The sequence below is a fragment of the Chroicocephalus ridibundus genome, chromosome 1, assembly GCF_963924245.1.
Source record: "Chroicocephalus ridibundus chromosome 1, bChrRid1.1, whole genome shotgun sequence".
Classification (NCBI taxonomy): Eukaryota; Metazoa; Chordata; class Aves; order Charadriiformes; family Laridae; genus Chroicocephalus; species Chroicocephalus ridibundus.
The window spans coordinates 104,303,731-104,321,682 of NC_086284.1; the positions used below are offsets into that span (position 1 = coordinate 104,303,731).

The 17,952-nt window shown below is 40.6% G+C and overlaps 1 protein-coding gene across 1 annotated transcript in view; it reads left to right on the top strand.

The window, feature by feature from the left end:
* The window catches only part of URB1 (URB1 ribosome biogenesis homolog), a 55,229-nt gene that overhangs the window by 10,164 nt on the left and 27,113 nt on the right, over positions 1 to 17,952 (top strand). Inside the window, 11 exon segments of the mRNA XM_063346685.1 lie at positions 1,701 to 1,831; positions 2,995 to 3,190; positions 4,470 to 4,607; positions 5,000 to 5,173; positions 5,816 to 5,966; positions 8,460 to 8,582; positions 10,691 to 10,803; positions 12,014 to 12,133; positions 15,467 to 15,583; positions 16,243 to 16,381; positions 17,467 to 17,637. Of these exon segments, the coding sequence (XP_063202755.1) occupies positions 1,701 to 1,831; positions 2,995 to 3,190; positions 4,470 to 4,607; positions 5,000 to 5,173; positions 5,816 to 5,966; positions 8,460 to 8,582; positions 10,691 to 10,803; positions 12,014 to 12,133; positions 15,467 to 15,583; positions 16,243 to 16,381; positions 17,467 to 17,637 (1,573 nt within the window).

Genomic DNA, 17,952 nt, shown 5'->3' on the forward strand with positions numbered 1-17,952 from the left:
ATAGCTCCTAGTAACTCTAACCTTGATCTCTCAAGAAGAGGGATCTGCTGAGGCTACTTAAAAAGACACCCTGACTTTCTGCTGCTCCTCACTGCTCAAGGAGGAGGGCTCCTTTCCCCTCCCTGATTACCAGAACTGCAGTGCAAATCCGTTAACCAGGGAGAACTGGGGATTTTGGTTGTGAGTACTGTATTCCATTGCCTGGACGCGTTTGTGTCTGTATTGGAGAATATATCAGAAACAATGTTCGTACCATATGCCTCATTCCCATCCTACATGCTGATTAGCTTTAGATTAGTTTAGCTGAGAGCTAAACTCCCGAGATGGTTGCCAGCCTTTTCAGCTTGCATTGCTTGAGGGGCTGACAGGGTTTCTGAGGGCTGAGCTGTTATTGGTTCTATTGGCCTGTGAAATGACATTCCTAAAGTCATAGATGAGGCAAGGATCAGGGCCGCAGCTGGTGGGTGTGTGTTAGTACTGCAGATATTTTGTCATCTTCTCATAAATCGGTTACTTTTTTGCTTTTTTTATTTTTCTTAATCATGTAATCTCTGTTTTCCCCCCTTTCACTGTGAGAATATCTAAGGCATGGCTATAAGGCCAATGCAAAGCAGTAGAAAGACTTCTATGCTTCCACTGGGTTTTGGCTGCAGATTCTTCATCTTTGTGTTGATTAACGCTTGATCTTTAGAAGCCCAACCATTCTTCAAAACTTGTAACACTGAACAACTGCCTTCTTATCCTTGCTCTACTGGATGTTTATGCCTATTCCATTCCAATCCTGACATATTGTAAATGCATTTTGGAGGAGATCTGTTTCTAGTAGGTGTCTGCTTGGAGCTGTGCAAATCTGTGACACTATTCATAAACACGCATTTCAGTTTTGAGTAATTTTAAATTCTTACAATTCCATGCAGTTCTTGTGAGTCATATGGTTTGTGATTTTCCCAACCACAGTTGTCAAGAAACTTCTCATTTGTAGGGGTCTAGAGTTGTGCTGGTTGTAAAAGCTTAATGGAACCTGGGTTCACTTTTTTTTAGTTTTTACTTGGCATGGATATTTGGTCATTTCTTCCATTTTTGGATGGTAACTGTAATGGCATTGATGTCTCACATTTCCCTGAAGCATTGGCATATTCAGTTTTTAGCTATCTATCTTTCTTGCCCCGTATTAAAGTTGTTCTGTCTTCTGCCAAATTGGTCCAACAAATGTACGCATGCTTGTTTTGCATGCTTTGTGCTGAAGATTTCAGTGACTTTTTTTTTTTTTTTGGTCTTTCTGAATTTTCCCATAGTGAACCTGTCCTGCAAGGTTGAAAGTTGGTTATTTCAGGTTAAATAGTAGGTCCTTGACTTCAAAGTCCCAGGATGGCTTGCCCAATTTATGGAAGTTTAATATCACTGCTTTTCTTTAGCTTGACTTCTCTCTATCTTCTTCTGTCTGACTTTGCAAAAAGCCCGAAGTACCTAAATTTGGGAGGTTTGCTTTCCTCGAAACAACAAAACAACTCTAATATTTAATGTATTTAATACAGAAACTGAAATTTGTCTTGTTAATCTGAACAAAAGCTAAACTATCTTTTAGCATTTCTGTATAAAAGGAGCTTCATTAAATTTTGAGAAGAGTGAAACTGATGTAAGATTTTCTTCTGTGATACCAAAAATCATATTCCTTTTTTACTCCTTTCTGATTTTTGTAGGTGACTCGAGGTTCTGAAGAGGCAGGAAAGATGATGGTACGGGAACTTGTTCATAATTTCTTAATGGAAGTCTGCTGCTCTTTGAAACATGGCATAACTTTCTATGATCCAAGTCTTGGAACTTCTGGCAAGTAAGTGACCAGACAGCTGCGGTTGTATGTGTGCTTTGTGCTGGGAACAAGAGACACCTCACTAGTTACCTTGTCTGCCCTTCCAGGCCTTTGCCAGTAACTTCACTGAATTCCGCTTCTGTCTCTCTTTCTTCGGTGTCAGAAGAAATAAATACGTTTGGGTTTTTATTGTTTTTGTTTTTAGCTTCCCAAGATCAAACTACTGGATCTCCTTATACTTCTATTTACTAGAGGAGAGAATGCTCTGCCCTATTCATAGGGGCTTAGGCAACGGTTGTGTTTCTCTGAACCGTCTCCATGAATAGCTAGATACCAAGTCCCTTACTGCAAGGTGTGATTTTTGGACCCTAGATTCTTTTGATATGACAGTAAAGTACCAAAGCTGCGGTGTTAAGCAGAGGGTGGTGAAATATCTAGTCTAATTTACATTTTGTAGAACCAGACATGGTTTATCCCAGATTTTGGCAAAATGCTGACATGGATTTCAGTAGTGCCAGAATTTTGCCTGCAACACCTAATCTGGAAGCACTTATTTGCCCTACTGTTTGCTTTTGCTAACTAGTTAAAATACATTTGCACTAAGGTTATGACTGATAGAGAAAATAATTGAGACTCTTGTAATTCCATGGAGGGGTTCTCCTCATAGGGTGAGTTTATGCTTCATCACATTAGCTGGGCAAGAAAGGTACTAGATTGTAATAGCAGGTACTAATACTGAGTGGTGCTGGAGCAGGTTGTTTATTGCTTTAAACAAAATTTTAACTGGTATTCATCTGGCATCTGCGGTATTCTCACTTTGTTTAGGGACATACAGAAGAAAACTTAAAAAAAAAAAAAAAAAAAGAACTGAAGGACCACAGAAAATGCTTCCAAGTTTAATATTAAATTTTAATTCTACGTTTTTAGCTTTGTGAAGTTTGGTTAGAATATTTCTGAAACATTGTGGTTTTAATTAAAAATAATTACTGTTTGTCATGCAGAAAACCTGGAGGTAAAGTCAGTTCTTACTTTTCTGAGTATAAACTCTGAAATTACGCAAGCAGTGTGAAAGGTCTTGTGTTGAATTTACCCCAGCAATGGTTAGAGGAGTTGCAGAGTTAGCATCACGTGTAAAGTATCGAAATAGGGATTTCTTTTTTAAAGTGTTTTTTTGTCTTCAATAGGGGAGGAAATGTGGTGCTTCTGCGCTTTCTGCTTGGTTTAAAAACTGCAACAGAAGACGAAATGGTTGCTGATCTCATGGTGAATATTTTTAAAGTATGCCCAGATTTATTGAATAGATACTTTAAGGAGACCCAGTATTCCTTTGTTCCTAGACTGAAGTCAGCTTGGATGGATAATCTGAAGTTACTCAAAAAGGTAAGAGTATGAATGATGCACACCACATCTCCACAGAAAAATACAATCCCAATACTCTTTTTCTCTTCCAAAAATTGTTTTTGTTAAACAGTAGTGCAGAATTACACAAAATTGCAATAGTAATGGTAAAGTCAAATGTTCCTGACCTACAGAAAAGTTACCAAGCCAAGGAACTTGGTAGTAGATTGGTAAGCCTGCCTTTGATTGCTTTTATTACAGATAAATTACTTTTGCATTGGAATGGCATTATAATATCTCAGTTTGGGTACTGTGCAGTAGAGAGCCCAGCCAGCCTGTGATGGGGCCACGTTAGGTGTAACCTAACTCTGAATGAATGAATTTAGCCGACGTCTTCATAGTGACAAGGAACAAGATTTCATTGATTTCAGAGGAACTGAGCTGAAGATCAGGGAGTGGGTTTTTTTGGTTTTGTTTCAGAAGCAGCTGTTCTGTATCAGAGGAAACTCGTGTATTGTCTTCGCAGCTGTAAATGCACAATGCGTTAGAGTTTATTAAAATCACTAAAAAGCAGACAGGCACAATATTTCATAAATAATTATTTTAAAAATAAACCAGTCCAGCAGCAGGGAAGTTAGGTGACTGAGGTTTAAGCGAGCTAAACAGGAAGGACTTAATGGTTCTGAAATAACACCATCAATTACCGTAGGTATGTTAGAAAAGCAGCAGCAGGATGCTGTTAAATGTCGAAGATGGTAAATGAAGGGGGGAAAACGGCATCCTGTTTTCTGTGGGTGCTGAGGAAAATGAGCCATGGCTCAGAGCCACAGCTGCTTTAAAAAGTGTAGATATAGAGTGAGTTGGAAGGTCATTTGGTAAAAAGCCATGCTCAGAGCAGGAGGCTGTATAAACATTTAACTGAACCAGCAAAGAAGGAATTGTCATAAGAAGCAGTGGGAGACATCATGTTGATGATACATTTTTTGAGATGCAGCGACATCGAAGCTCAGATAGAAAATCCTTCTGTCCTTTTTGAGTGTTCCTCTGACTCTTTGCTTAAGCTTAAATTGGGCAAGTAGGATCTGTAGCCCTTTTTGTTAAAAAGGGGTGGCCTTTAGCAAGGGTGCAGGTCACATAACAGATATTCCATTTAGTTGAATAGAAGTCTGGAGGATGGGCTGTAGCATTTCTGCATAAAAATTGATATTTAGTGCTGTCATCACTTTTGACAAGTCAAAGCCCTTCTGTGAAATGCTCCGCCGAAGAAGCTATTATCTCCAGGACTATATCAATGTTGATTAAATTGTTATTTTTATTTCAGATCTATGAGGCCCAACGAGAGATTTCCAATTCTTTTAAGACTTCAGAGTTTATTCCTCTTCCCAGGTTGCTTTCTATGGTGATGGTAACAACAGTCCCTGCAGTGTGCAATAAAATAATGTTCACCCAAGGACTAAATGTAAGAGCAGTCTGTAGTATTTCAGTGGATTTTTCTGTCTGAGTTAATACTGTTTGATTTAAGTGTGTGATCATCCAAGAAGTTTCTTACGTTGGTTAATTACATATATTTTATATTTTCTGTCCCAGCATAAAGCTGGCTTGGGGAAGCCCTGGAAAATTAATTAACTCATTGATGCTGCTTCCAAGAGCCATTCATAGACACCAACTCTGCCAATGCTCACGAGTGGTTTAGGCTGGGAATCTGAAAACCTACAGATTCTTTCCTGCAAGCCAAGGTTTAGGAAGTAATTAATTTATTAACAAATTTTAACATATATTCAGAGTACAGGTTATGTGCAAAGCATAAGAAGAAGCACTGAAATGTCATATAATTCAACTTCTTTCTTTTAGTTACCCAGCGTAGTAGTGAAGCACAGCATACTGTCACTTGTATCAATGATTCTGAGAAGAGCCTTGAAGAATATTGAGTACTGTTTGAATGAAGAAACTTGGCAGAAGTCAGAAGTCTACACACTGTCAATGATGCAGGAATTTGTACAGCTGTACAGAGAAGCCATCAGCAAGGTACAAAGTAAAAAGAAAATTGGGGTCTAACATGAGTCATTTTGCAGCAGGTAACTGTTCCTCTGCACTTTCTGCCGAAGTGGTTGTGGCCTGGGAGCCAGAAGGATAGTATCTTTGGGTGGTGGTGGTGTGGGAATACTGTGGGTTAAAAGGTTAATAACTGATGTAGTAGTAGACTACATTTCTTAACAAAGCTGTCTGATGGAAATGCAAATAAAATTTTGTTGTGAGATAAATTTGTGGCATTGGCAGCGATTGTGCTGCAAATGAATTCCAAGAGCAGGCTCAGAAGCGAATTATCCTTGTGGTTCAAGGAAGTCGTAGCCAGCAAAGTTCATTCAGAGTTAGAAGTTACTAGGCAAGGTAGCACTTGGGTTGAAAATATACCATGGGGATAAAGAACCAAATGTTAAATTTTTCCCAGGAAACTTCTTGAATAAAATGTTTTTTCCAGTATTTATGTTCTGCAGAAGTGAAAGTACACTGCTTGATTTCAGATCTTTTTCTGATGGCATACAAGATCAGTTACTACCTTTGTGAAGAACAGCAACCAACTTCTTGTTGGTTGGTTGTGAATATTTTTATCACAGTAGCTTTGTCTCATGCAGGAGAGCCACTGCAATTTACTCATTTTGCTTCTAGGTTCTACCAGATATGAACAACATAGTGGCTGCCTGGCAGGCCCTTCTGAAGCAAGGGAAAGAACACCATGATGGCCAACAGGAGAAAAGGGAAAGTGATACCTCCACTGTGAAGGAGACGACTGAGACAGCAGAAGTTGCTGAACAGCATGGTAGGCAAATCAGGTGGAGTTACCCCTTCCTACATGTGTGTGAATGGATGTTGTGAAATCCTCATCCTGTGTAAGGTAGTTAACTTCAGCAGAGTCCAGATGTCACTTGTGCATTTACTATTCATCTTTGCATTGTTCAGTTCTCTGGGCAGTTTAATTCTGACCAGTGTCAGAATTGCCTACGAACGCAGTTTGACAAATAGTCTGCCATTGCTACAAGGAAGTTAAGCAGTTTTCCTTTCTGCCATCGCAGAATCACAGAACGGTTGAGGTTGGAAGGGACCTCTGGAGGTCATGTTGTCCAATCCCCCTGCCTAAACCTGGTTGCCCAGGACCATGTCCAAACAGCTTTTTAACATCTCCAAGGATGGAGACTCCAACGGCCCCCCTGGGTAACCTGTGCCAGTGCTCAGTCACCCTCACAGTAGAAAAGTGTTTCCTGATGTTCAGAGGAAAACTCCTGTGTTTCAGTTTGTGTCTGTTGCCTCTGGTCCTGCCACTGGGCACCACTGAAAAGAGCCTGGTTCTGTCCTCTTTGCACCCCCCCTTCAGGTATTTCTATACGTTGGTGAGTTTCCCCTGAGCATTCTCTTCTCCAAGTTGAACGGTTCCAGCTCTCCCAGCCTTCCCTTGCAGGAGAGATGCTCCTTTTCTTTCATCATCTTTGTGGCCCTTTGTTGTACTCTCTCCAGTGTGTCCCTGTCTCTCTTGTACTGGGGAGCCCAGAACTGGACACAGCACTCCAGGTGTGGCCTCATCAGTGCTGAGTAGAGAGGAAGGCTCACCTGACTTGACCCGCTGGCAATGCTTTGCCTGTTGCGGTCCAGGATACTAGCAGCCTTCTCTGTGGCAAGGGCACATTGCTGGTTCATGTTCAACCTGGTGTCCACCAGAACCCCCAGGTCCGTGTCTGCCAGTCTGCTTTCCAATTGGATGGCCCACAGCATGTACTGGCGAATGGAGTTGTTCCCCTTGTTGAACTTAATCCTCCTGTTCTTGACCCATTTATGCTAGTAGTAGTATTTTGCACACACAATAAAACAGGTAGGGAAACTGATATGTCTGAAAAATAATTTTTTGAGGGATTTTAGGTTGGCCAAGTTATTTTACCATGAGTTAATTTTTTTGAAGTAGTTAGTTACTGTGGCTACACAAATGCTTGTGTTGTTGTATCACAGGAGTAAAAGCATGCAAGTGTTGGAAGAGGGAGAGAGGGTTGGAGTGAAGGCTTCAGTTTTTCTCTCTTGAAACCAGGATCTGTCCTGAAGGACTTGCTTTCGTAGTCCCATTGCAGGGAACTGGAAGTTTTAGTACTCTCTGTAGCTTGGCTAGCAGCCTGCAATGTTTTACTTACAGAGGGAAGATAAATCTATAGCCAGTTCACAGGGCATATTACACAGTGAGACTTCCTGGAGCAGAGAGTTTTTCAGTGTATGACCTTCTATGCGTGGCTTTGGGCAGCAAAATAGTTATCAACACTGACACTCCAAGGCTCTTTATTGGTAGAATGCCTGCTGAAACCAACGGAGCAGCTCATCTCTAAAGTACTGTAGCTGTAGTTTCTCTGCATACTAGGGTGATGATACTGTATCACTTACTCTGGGCTCACCTTTTACAGCTTTGTTTGCACTGTGGCCACTAGAGAATTCTTTTGTAATGGGAGTTGAGACTCAGGCAAACAAAGACAAAAGTTTATGCATGGCATCCATCCAGTTCTTCATGGCTCCCTGAGGGAGACCCAGTTAACAGGCAAAAAGTAGGTGTTAAAAAAAAAGTTCTGGCTGCCCCTGCCCTTCATTTCTTTTGCTTCCTTTCATTAGTGACTGGATAACAAGTAGCTTTTATGCATCCTCATAAACTAAAAGAATGTTTAGCTGCTGAAATGGCTTTTCCTGAGAAGTAAACAGCTGCCTTAACTGGGGTTGGTGTTTCTCTCGTACAGATATTTGTTGTCTTCTTCTTGCCAAGAGGTCACGTTGAGAAAGTATTATTTTGAAAGAGGGAAGGCAAAGAAAGAAACCTTTAACTGAAATAAAAAATTAGTGTACTGTGTCCTGCACTTCCCCAGTCAAACCTACCTGGCATTAGGTAAAAATAGTGTCCCCGGAAACCAGCAGCCTGACCGTGTCCTTGCCTTCACTTTTTTCTGTTGCTCAGCCTTAAATTGAACAGCAGTGGGACTGATTGGATTCTTATAGTGAGAATCCAAATGTTGAGATTGTCTTTTATATATGTGAGCACTTTAAATGTCAGTTTAAGCACTGAATAAGCTAGTTTACTTTTTAAAATATTCACACAGGAATGCTGGGGAGGGAAGCTGGGGATTCCATTTTTTTCCCCCCATTCTTGTTAATGAGGAAGGTAACTGATCATTTCATATGCAAGTCTATTAGAAATACAGTTAGTAATTCCCATGTTGGATAATGCTGGTGCTACACTTTGCTCTTTTGGTATGAAGGAAGAAGAAACTAATTATGTAAACACTTTGTTTAGGCTCAGATGATGCTGAGACACTGTTTCTGAAAGCTGCACTGCTTCAGGTCATATGCCTTTATCAGAAGGTTGTGCCCCACTTGGTAGCACGGAGCAACTTTGATTTTAGCAAGCTGCTAAAAGGTATGTGATAGGTATTTCTATTACCTTCATTTCTTTCTCTGGATATTTACAAAGTCCACAGCAGAAGAGAATGTTTGCTCTTCTGTGTAGATAGAGGAAGAACTGTTATCTAAAAGTAACTCATTGTAGTTTCTTACTTGTGTTGGCATTTATTGTTGCTATTTTTGCAGTACTTTGGCACTCTGCCCTCTTAAATTCCATAGCTGCTCTGCTACACTCAGTTGTTGTAAGTGGTAGGTTGCCCTACAGTCTTCCTCTTTGTGTGTCATATTCTTGCAAAAATTTGGTCTTTATGGGGTTTTAATTCTAATGTTTCTGAGGAAGACTTATGTCGAAGTCTTAATGAGATTTGGGTGTGTAATTCTCCTAGACCTATGTCAACAATCCAACATAAGTAAGTTATTTCCAAACTCTTCTTAGCTGCAATGACAGAATTTTTTTTTAACAGTATAGTTCACAGAAGTTTGGGGTGGGGGAGAAGCACATACAAATTCATCTGTCTCCTCTGGAAAATGTTTTAATATTCAAGTATATTTTCCATTTGCTGTGTTTTGAATTACTTTATCACAGTTTGGCAGTGTGTGGGAAGAAGAACAGTATTCTGTATGGTGTTATCTCCTGTGGAAAATCTATATGAGGAAGCACTTTAGCAGCGTTGTTCTATTTTTGTCTCTGATGTCATGTTCACAGAGGGTATTCCTCTACATATGGCAGAAGTAAACAGAGACGTTCTGTACCTCCTTAATGCAGTAAGGATGATCAGCCACCAATTACGGGCTGTGGGCAAGATCCTCCAGTACTGCTTGTGGCACAATAAATACAGCCATTTAAAATTGGGACTGAAGGAGAAAGCAAAATGTTGTTTGGGCATCATTGCTGTCTGTGGGCCACTAGAGCTTGTAGGCCACCAGAGCAGAGCAACTATCTGTGTTTTAGGCAGGTCTGGCATGTATAAGAATGGGCGTTATGTAAATGCCTTGGTTGAAATTTGCCAGGGGGAAAAAACGGGCTTTAAATTAAAAAAACCCTGTGAATCAACTGTCTCATGCTTGAGGTTTTTTTCCCTCTGTCAAAGCATGTTTAATTGGCTTGTATACTTGGTGACTTACCAAGTCACATATCCCGTTTATCCCATGATTTTTAGCATTGGTCTGCTTTTTCAAAATGGACAAAAGGTAGGACACCTTTTTATGAGCCACGAGTCTCTTTGATGGTATGTTTTGTTACAGTATAAAATAATAAAATTAAAAAGTTGAATAGAGCAGAAAGTTTCTCAAACAAATGTGATGAAGTGAGCCTGTATATTCATTTTGATGCAGATGATATGGTAGAAAATGATGGTGTAAATTAATCTTGAAACTTTACTCTCTCAGATGCCAGCTTGAGAGTTCTGTCGTTCCTTCCTCTCACCCGATTGAAACATACACTCCAAAGGCAGCATATTCTTCTACCTTGTAGCAATATGTGCTTTACACAGCTGGTACAGTTTTATTGTTTGGTCTTACTATTGGCTAGACTGTGTAGTGATGCTGCGTTTTTAAAATTTATAGTTGTCTCTAACATGGACCACGAAGATACTACACAGACGATGAAAAGCACACTGAAACAAAAGCTTTATACAGTTGATCTCTGTATATAACTTAATTGTTAAAGGCTGTTAAAGTGTGGGCAGGACAGTTTTGGAGTACGTTGCAAGGGTCTCTGCACAGCTGTAAGGTGAATAATTCTGACCAATTATTGCTGTCCAGCAATTTATTCTCTGACTAGAGACCAATATTTTGGTCTCTAGTTTATCCATCCTCTTTACTTCCTGTGGGACACAGCTTTTTGGGGTCACTGGGACTGATAGAAGAGATTTTGTATTCCCATGTACCAGTAATGGCTTGTGCTGAGAACAGGTGTTAGTCTCTCCCCGCTGAGGGCTGGATTCCAGCCTTAAATTGGCCAAACATAACCATAATGTGTCTGGGGATGTCATGGTATCAAAGTTTGTGGATTGCCAGCTTATCTCACAGTGGTGGTTTGAAACCCTAAATAATTTGTGTTCCTGAAGTCTCAGGAAAATATACCAAAATAAAGTTGATGACTGTATTGCTTTCAAACCTCAGGTATCGTCACTGAAAAAGGCCTCCGAGAGGAGGTTCCTCCTGTTCTGCAGCACCATATACTGAAAGTAGCTTTGGAACTTCCTGCAAATAAATTTGCCTGGTTCAGAGTACAGGTAGGAAACCGCAAGGCAGATTTATGTTTCTTTAGCCTCTTGTCCTCAAGTCTTTACATCTGTCACTGCCTAGTTTTAAACTAGTCCTAGTTGTAGGAGGTGATCCTTTTGTAAAACCAGTCAGAATTATAGTCTTAGCATTAGTGAAGAATCCTGTCTGAGCTGAAAAGTTGTTCTACAAGGACAGAAATTTTTGCCTCCCTGAAGAGGGCTGGACAATGGTTCCTTCAGCTCTTCCTCTCCTTGTGGAGGGGCAAGATTGGGAATTTGCTGGTTTCCACTTGTCTGTAAAGCCTGAGATTTCAGACCAAGGGAATGAGCTGCTGGTAGGAGCCATCCCACACAGTCCTGGGGAAGATTCTGTCGTTTAAGGCTGTCCTTCCTCTCCATGATTACAGGAAACCTTCAGGGCCCCTGCTCTCTTTTTTACTGCAGGCTTGTAAAGTAAGAGAGCTGTTGGCAGCCTGCTTCTCATGTCTGGAGAAAAGAGTGGGCCTAGCATTGGGGGGAAGCAGAGAGACGTGTGGGTGTTGTGACTGCGATCCTGCTTTGTAGGAGATTTTCTGTCGTTTCCAGTTGGCCATAAAGGAAGACTGAGGAGGGTTAAGAGCAAGCAAAGGAAAAACTGGAAACAGGCAAAGAAGTTAAAGTATTTTCTTTTGGCTTTGCCCTTCTAGTATAGACAGATTTTAACAGAAAAGTTACAAGCCAAATCTGGCGATGTTATAGAGGGTTACAGTTGTTAGACATCAAATGCAAGTCAGTGAGAAACGCAGGGGAGGTGGCTGAAGGATCGTCATTTGATGTTCAGACAGCATTTGACATCACTGTGACTTGCATTGTTTTCCTGTTCTTTGGAGATCAGTCTCTTAAATGATTATATTTCTTATTCAGACAGTACTTGTAGGAAATCTGAATTCTTGGGGAGAAAAAAAATAGAAGTAGGGTGGATGGTTGTGGAGGAATGTGGCTTTATCTTGGACTCTTTTATTGGTATTTTTGTTACTCCTCTCTTCTTCCACTTTCCAAAAAACCGTTGTACTCTATTTTCTGAAAGCAAAGTAGTATAAATGATGCCATTGATTTCTGGCCTTGGTATTTTTGGGCAGGTCTATAAAATAATATACTTTCATTACATATCTGCTTCAATGCAACATAATCCTGTAAAGTGTTGCTGTACCAGGGGAATTTTAATATATTTTTCTTTTAGAATGTTTCTGAGACAGAGAAGGCATCTGGTGAAAAATCAGTATTCTATTTACTGATGAAAATGTTTGTTACAAGTAACCATTCTCATCTGAAAATTTCAACCAAAAAGCTGATCATCAAGGTAAGTGTTTGATCTGAAATATCGGGATATTCACTATATCTTATTAATCTAAAATTTATGTGCTCTAAAATTTTTCTTAAAGCTGATACCTTTACTGCATACTTGTGTGGCCAACCATTGTCTTTCCTGTTTCTGAGGCTGTTCTTGGAAATTTCTGTAAGATAACTACCTGTTGGCTAAGTATTCTATGAAAGTAAATGCTGTCAACTGAATTTGCTGCAAGTTGATGAAATAGTAAGGAAAATGTCTTTAATGTTTACCCACCCTCTCTTGGCTGAATTGGTTTTGATACTGTAATAAACCGATGTAGTTTGTACCTGTAAAGGTCTTGACATTGATCAAGAAGAGATTTTTTTTTTTTTGATCTTTCTCTTTTATCTTCATTTATTTAATCTATACTTCATCACTGCAACCTTCCTAAAGCCTTAGCTAGTTTGTTCTGGCCTTGCAAAAAAGTCCTGTTTGTTACAGTCTGATACAAGCTCTGATGCAAGGAGTACTGTTGCCTTAAAAATGAATTAAAATCCCCTTCTGTGCATTTAAATAAGTTATATGACTTTTCAGAAGTGCTGATCAACTACAGATCTCATGAGGGCACCAGTGGCTGTCGGTTCAAATATCTTTTTAAAACTGGGCATCTTCTGGTTATCGAAGCTGGGGTAGAGACCTAAAATAAAAACAAACCCAACCAAACAACGGTCCCCGCTAAGAGAAGATCCAAAACGCTGTTCGAAGGCCTGAACAGAGCTCCTCATGCAATGTCCCATAGTAATAGTGGTATACAAGTCTGTATACAGCTTTTTGCATTTAATTTCTGCATTTAGTTTCAATCACAGGGTGCAATTGTAATGTCCAAACCACTGCACCAGAGTTACAGTGATTGAACTAGGTTCTAGTTGCCCTTGATCGCCATAAGGGATTAAAGGCAGGTTAACTTTGTCCCACAGTAATGAATATCTCAATCAGAAGCTACCCCGTACAGTTTTCCTAGTGTATTTGGATTCTTTTGCTGAGTGGAGACGTGGGCTGCCTGAGTCATTCTTGTTTCCTCTTTTAGATTCAGTCCATTTCATTTTCTCTGAAGAGAACACAGGAGCAGTGAAGTTAGGGCAGTTGTGTCAGCAGAAAGGGTGCTAAGAATAGATGTTAATGAGTGTGTTTTGCTTATTTTTCAACACAGTGCCATATAATCGGAAGGCATGTTTTTGGATTTCACATTCTGTTCCTGCCTGTTTTCATGAGAGCTGCAAGTGTATTTCTATTTCAAGACTCTGCCAAAAATAGTTAATTATTTAAAAATGAATCCTTTTTTCTTTTTTTTTTTTCTTTCTTTAAATGAATTATCCTGTCAGATTCATGTAAGCAGCGATGTTATTTTTATAGCTGATGGTGGTGTACACAGAGTAAATGTAGACCAAATGAACTGTGATAACTTCCTTTGTGTGTGGGGAAAAACAAAGGCACGGACAGATTCATCCCACATAATTACAGTCACTTAACATAGATTCCAGAGTTAGGAAGCTGGTCAAGGTTTCTTCTGTTGTTGAGAGTGAGGGGCAGGTGGTTCTACCACTGTGCTGTTCAAATTGCCTGTCATCTGGATTGTCCTTCAGACAGCCATTCCTCTTCCTCCTCTTTTCCCTCCTCCTCCTCTCTTTCTTTAACAGACGTAGCATAGGGTCACCGAGTTCCTAATTTGTGTGCCTCAGATAAGGGCATGAATTTAGATAGCATGAAAGTGGGCAAAAATTTCTAAATATTTTAATGCTTGTTACTTGACTGTGGTAAAATTGCATCTACCTCACCACCCACAGTAACTGTGAGTTTGCCTGCGCTTCCTTCTGGACCTTGCTGTGGTCACAACCCACTGTTTGTTTATTTGATGGTTTACCTATCTGCCCAACTGTTTTAAGCACAAGTAGATTTATGTTTATTTTAGCAGTGATTTTCCTTTTGTATTACCTCAGTAGTTTTCAAAAGCCCCCCTACAGGCTGTTTTTAAGGGTATGGCACTCTTTGTTTCTTGCTATAATGGTATAAAGAAGTACAACCCTCTTAAAGCAGTATAGCCTGCTCCCCTGAATTTACAAGATTTACTGCGGTGCAGGGATCGAATGCTCTGTGTCCAGACAACTTTGACCTCGGTAGGGCTTGTGCTGACTGACTGCTGACAACAGAAGGACTTGACCAAAGTCTCCTAGCCTTTATCCTGGCTTTTACCTTTGTCTGTGTCTTGGGGGGACCTTCCTTGCCAGTGTGTGAGACAGAGTTGTAGTAGCCCACATTGTAGGAAGCACATCTTTTTTTTCAGGCCACTTTGCTGAAGCTGTCTGACATATAAGGCTTTTTTGCAGGCTGGGACCAATGAGATGGATTGGCCCTGGCTGTGGCTCTGTACTGTAGCAGGCTCTCTTCCTCTCTGTCCCTGCACCGTAGGCCTCGAGCAGTGAAGCAGCAGAGACACTGCTGCAGTGAGCAGCCCTGCAGGTAGCACAACGGCCTCTGGATCTGGTACATGGTGCCCTGGCATGTGCTGAAGCAGGTTCCTGTGCCCTGAGTGCTTCTAGAAAAGTCTAGCATTCCACATGCATGGGAATGAATGTTCATAGTGAGATCGCCATGTGCTCGCTGCCCAGCCTGGTGAATAGCTGTTGACAGCGTAACTTGAATGGGGTGCATATGGGATCTATCCCATACACATGGTCAGTGTGAGGGCAGGAACCAAGTGGAGTTTACTGGGTTTGTGCTGCAGACAGCAGGTGAGAGAGGGAGAGGCTCTGAGAAGACAGGAGCAGAAAGAAGTTGCTGTCAGCTGATTTTACCAGTTTTGAGAGAGTAAGCCATGTTTTGTTTCTTACTTTGGTAGTTCTTAAAGCCCTCCTTTCTCTGCCCTGGGACGGTTTCCTGCCCTTTTCCTACAGAGCCTGTGTGTCTCTGGCAGAGCTCAGGGGGTTTCACTCGTCAGCTGTAACATAGTCGTGCCTCACTTCTTACTGCTCTTGCTCAGAGACCAGTAAGCAAATAGCCGTGCTGAAGATACTAGGCCTTGGTCCTAGTTAGGCTGAGGTCAGACTATACAGTCTTGGGAGATTTTGTTTTAAAAAATGCATTCAGTTTTAGTAACTGTTGAACAGTTAGAATGGCCCTGGTGAGTGGGAGTAAGGCCTTTTGAACTGTGGGGGTGAGAATGACTGATATTTCTTTTCATGAGCCTGCTCTTCTTTTTTTCTTCCCAAGAAGAGGAAAACATAAAGTTGCTGTACAAAAAGATCTGTGCTTTTTTGGGGTTTTGTATTTAAATTGTTATGGGGTTTTTTTTTGTTTTCTGGTCAGGTTTTACGTGACAGTGGAGTGTTTGAGTACACATGGAAGGAACTTTCAATTTGGCTGGAACACTTGGATAATACAAAAGAAGACAAAAAGGAAGCAGTGATTCAATTTTTGGAAAGGGTAACAACTGTTCAAATTAGCTGGATAAACAATGCCAAGAATAGCGTTAATGGAAACTAATTATTTTGTTGCTATTGTTGAGAAACCTGTCAAAGATCAGTGAATGAATTCTGAGAAAAGCAGTGTTTGTAATTCTTTATACAGAGCTGGCATCTTTCTTGTCTTGGGTGGGAGGACAGTGAAATGATTTGGAGGAAAATTAAATCCAGAAAGATAAATTGTTATTACAGCACTGTTGATAAAAGAGTAGAGTGTTCTGTATGTGGGTAGCTCTTATCTCCTCTTTATGTGGCAATACCTGCCAAAATTATTAGACCTGAATAAATTGTAATCTTTCACAAGAAAAGCTGACATTTCCTGTTTGCTTTTCAGGATGTTAAATGCCCAGTGCTTCCTTTTCATTGCAGTTTCCCAGGGACTCAATGTGTGGTAGCACTTCAGGTGCAAAATTGCAGTGAACATTTCTTTTTCCAGCAGGCCCAGCGTCCCATGTACAGCAGTAACCATAGGCAGATTCCTGCAGGAATATATGGAAGTTGTCCTCCTAAAATTTTCCCAGCTTCTAACCACTTTTAGAACATAGTCTCTCTTTACAAGATATGGATCCTGTAGACCTAATAGCTTGTGCGCTTTACTTTTCTCTCAACTTTTGTTAACAGATCCTGTTGAAACTGGTGACAAATCCCTATCCATATACAGATAAAGCAGCAGACCTTGTTCAGGAAGCCAGTATGCTCCAAGTTAATATGTTTAAACAAGACTCTGATAACGTCAGCATCCCCATCTCTCACATTGACGGTATGTGGTTATTCCCTGAACAACAGAGAGTTACAAGACCTTGTGCTAAATTTTCTAACCCTAATATGCAAACTGACGACTGCTAACTATGGAAATCCTGCTTAAGTAAGGACCTATTGGATTCAGCCCTCCAGTTGTATTTAGTATCAGAAGTAGAAGTTTGAATTGCAAAGTTACCTCTTTACCCCCAGAAGTAATTTCTGATGCAGTTATGCCATTTTAACAGTATTTTAAATTTCTCTCTTCAGGCTTGTGCAGCTGCATTTTCTAACTAAAACGAAAACTATTACAGTTCCTCTCCCTGGGGCTGCTCATCCAGGAGGAAGGGGCTGGGGTGCCCTGGGAACTTTATTACTCCCAGGCACACAACTGCAATTTTGCTGCTTCTGCTGTCTGGGACCAGTCACAGCCCTACAGCAGACAAACTAAAAAGTTTGCAGATGTTGACACTTGGACAACTTACCATGTGCTAGCTGTTCTGCTGTAACAGTCCCTGCGTAGGATTTTGCAGTATGTAAATGTAAGATAATTGAGATAGTTTTACACTTGGTACCAGGTGGATCAGTTGCCTTGAGTTGACTGTATTACAGAGGTGTAATGTCAGCCACGGAATACATGGTATCTTCTTTGTATGTTAAAGCTGTCTTTGACTCTTTCATGACCAAGACTTGATTCTCTGGACATACAGAGCTGTGAAACTTTTCAAGGACTGCTCAGGATGTTCTTTTAATTGGGAAGTGGCTGCTTCCTTTGTACTTCCCTGTACACATTTCCTGTCACTTTTTCGCTCTGATCATCCTTACCTGCTGTCATGATAGCAGTAGCTGATGCACCTCTTTCCTTCCCTTACTTCTGTCAGCTGGACAGCAATGTTGAAAGGCAAAAAGTAAAGATAAAAACACAGTAAGAGACAGTAATTTTTACAGTTGTATTTAGCATTACATTGCTAGGCAAATGTGTCTCTCATTCTTTTTGCTGCTTTAGGAATTCAGAAGCTGCCTTGTATTCCTGGAGTGTTGGATTCTGCCTCTGTTGTTTTCTAGTTAGTCTGAATCCTCTCCTTATGTTTTTTCTTCACTTAATAGATGTCCTGGATATGGTGGATGTCCTAATTGAGGGCAGTGATGGCTTAGATGAAGAAATTGGTCTCACTTTAAATGAAGACATGATTATCCAAACATTTCCATTCAGTGCTGTTGTCCCTGCTGCATTAGAAGCTAGGAATATACTGTTGCTTCAGACTGAAAATGGAACGGGTACAGACTTTTTTGTTTCTATGTATCGTCTATGCTAGTGACGTGAAAGTGGGATCATTCTTACCCAATGAGCTCCTTGAGACGTTTTATTATCTTAATTGCAAGCAGAAGGAGATGCAGATTTATGGTGTTCCCTGCTCAAGAGAGGCATTAAAGCTTATGAGGTGCTTCTGTCCTATTTTCCTGCCTTTAAAGAAGCTCGCTTATTGTTTCTGGATTAGGAAAAATAGATGGAAATGCAGGCATTCTATAAACTCCCATTTGACTCTGGGGAGCTCCTAGAGTGGGAAGATAAACTTGTCCAGGTTAGAAAAA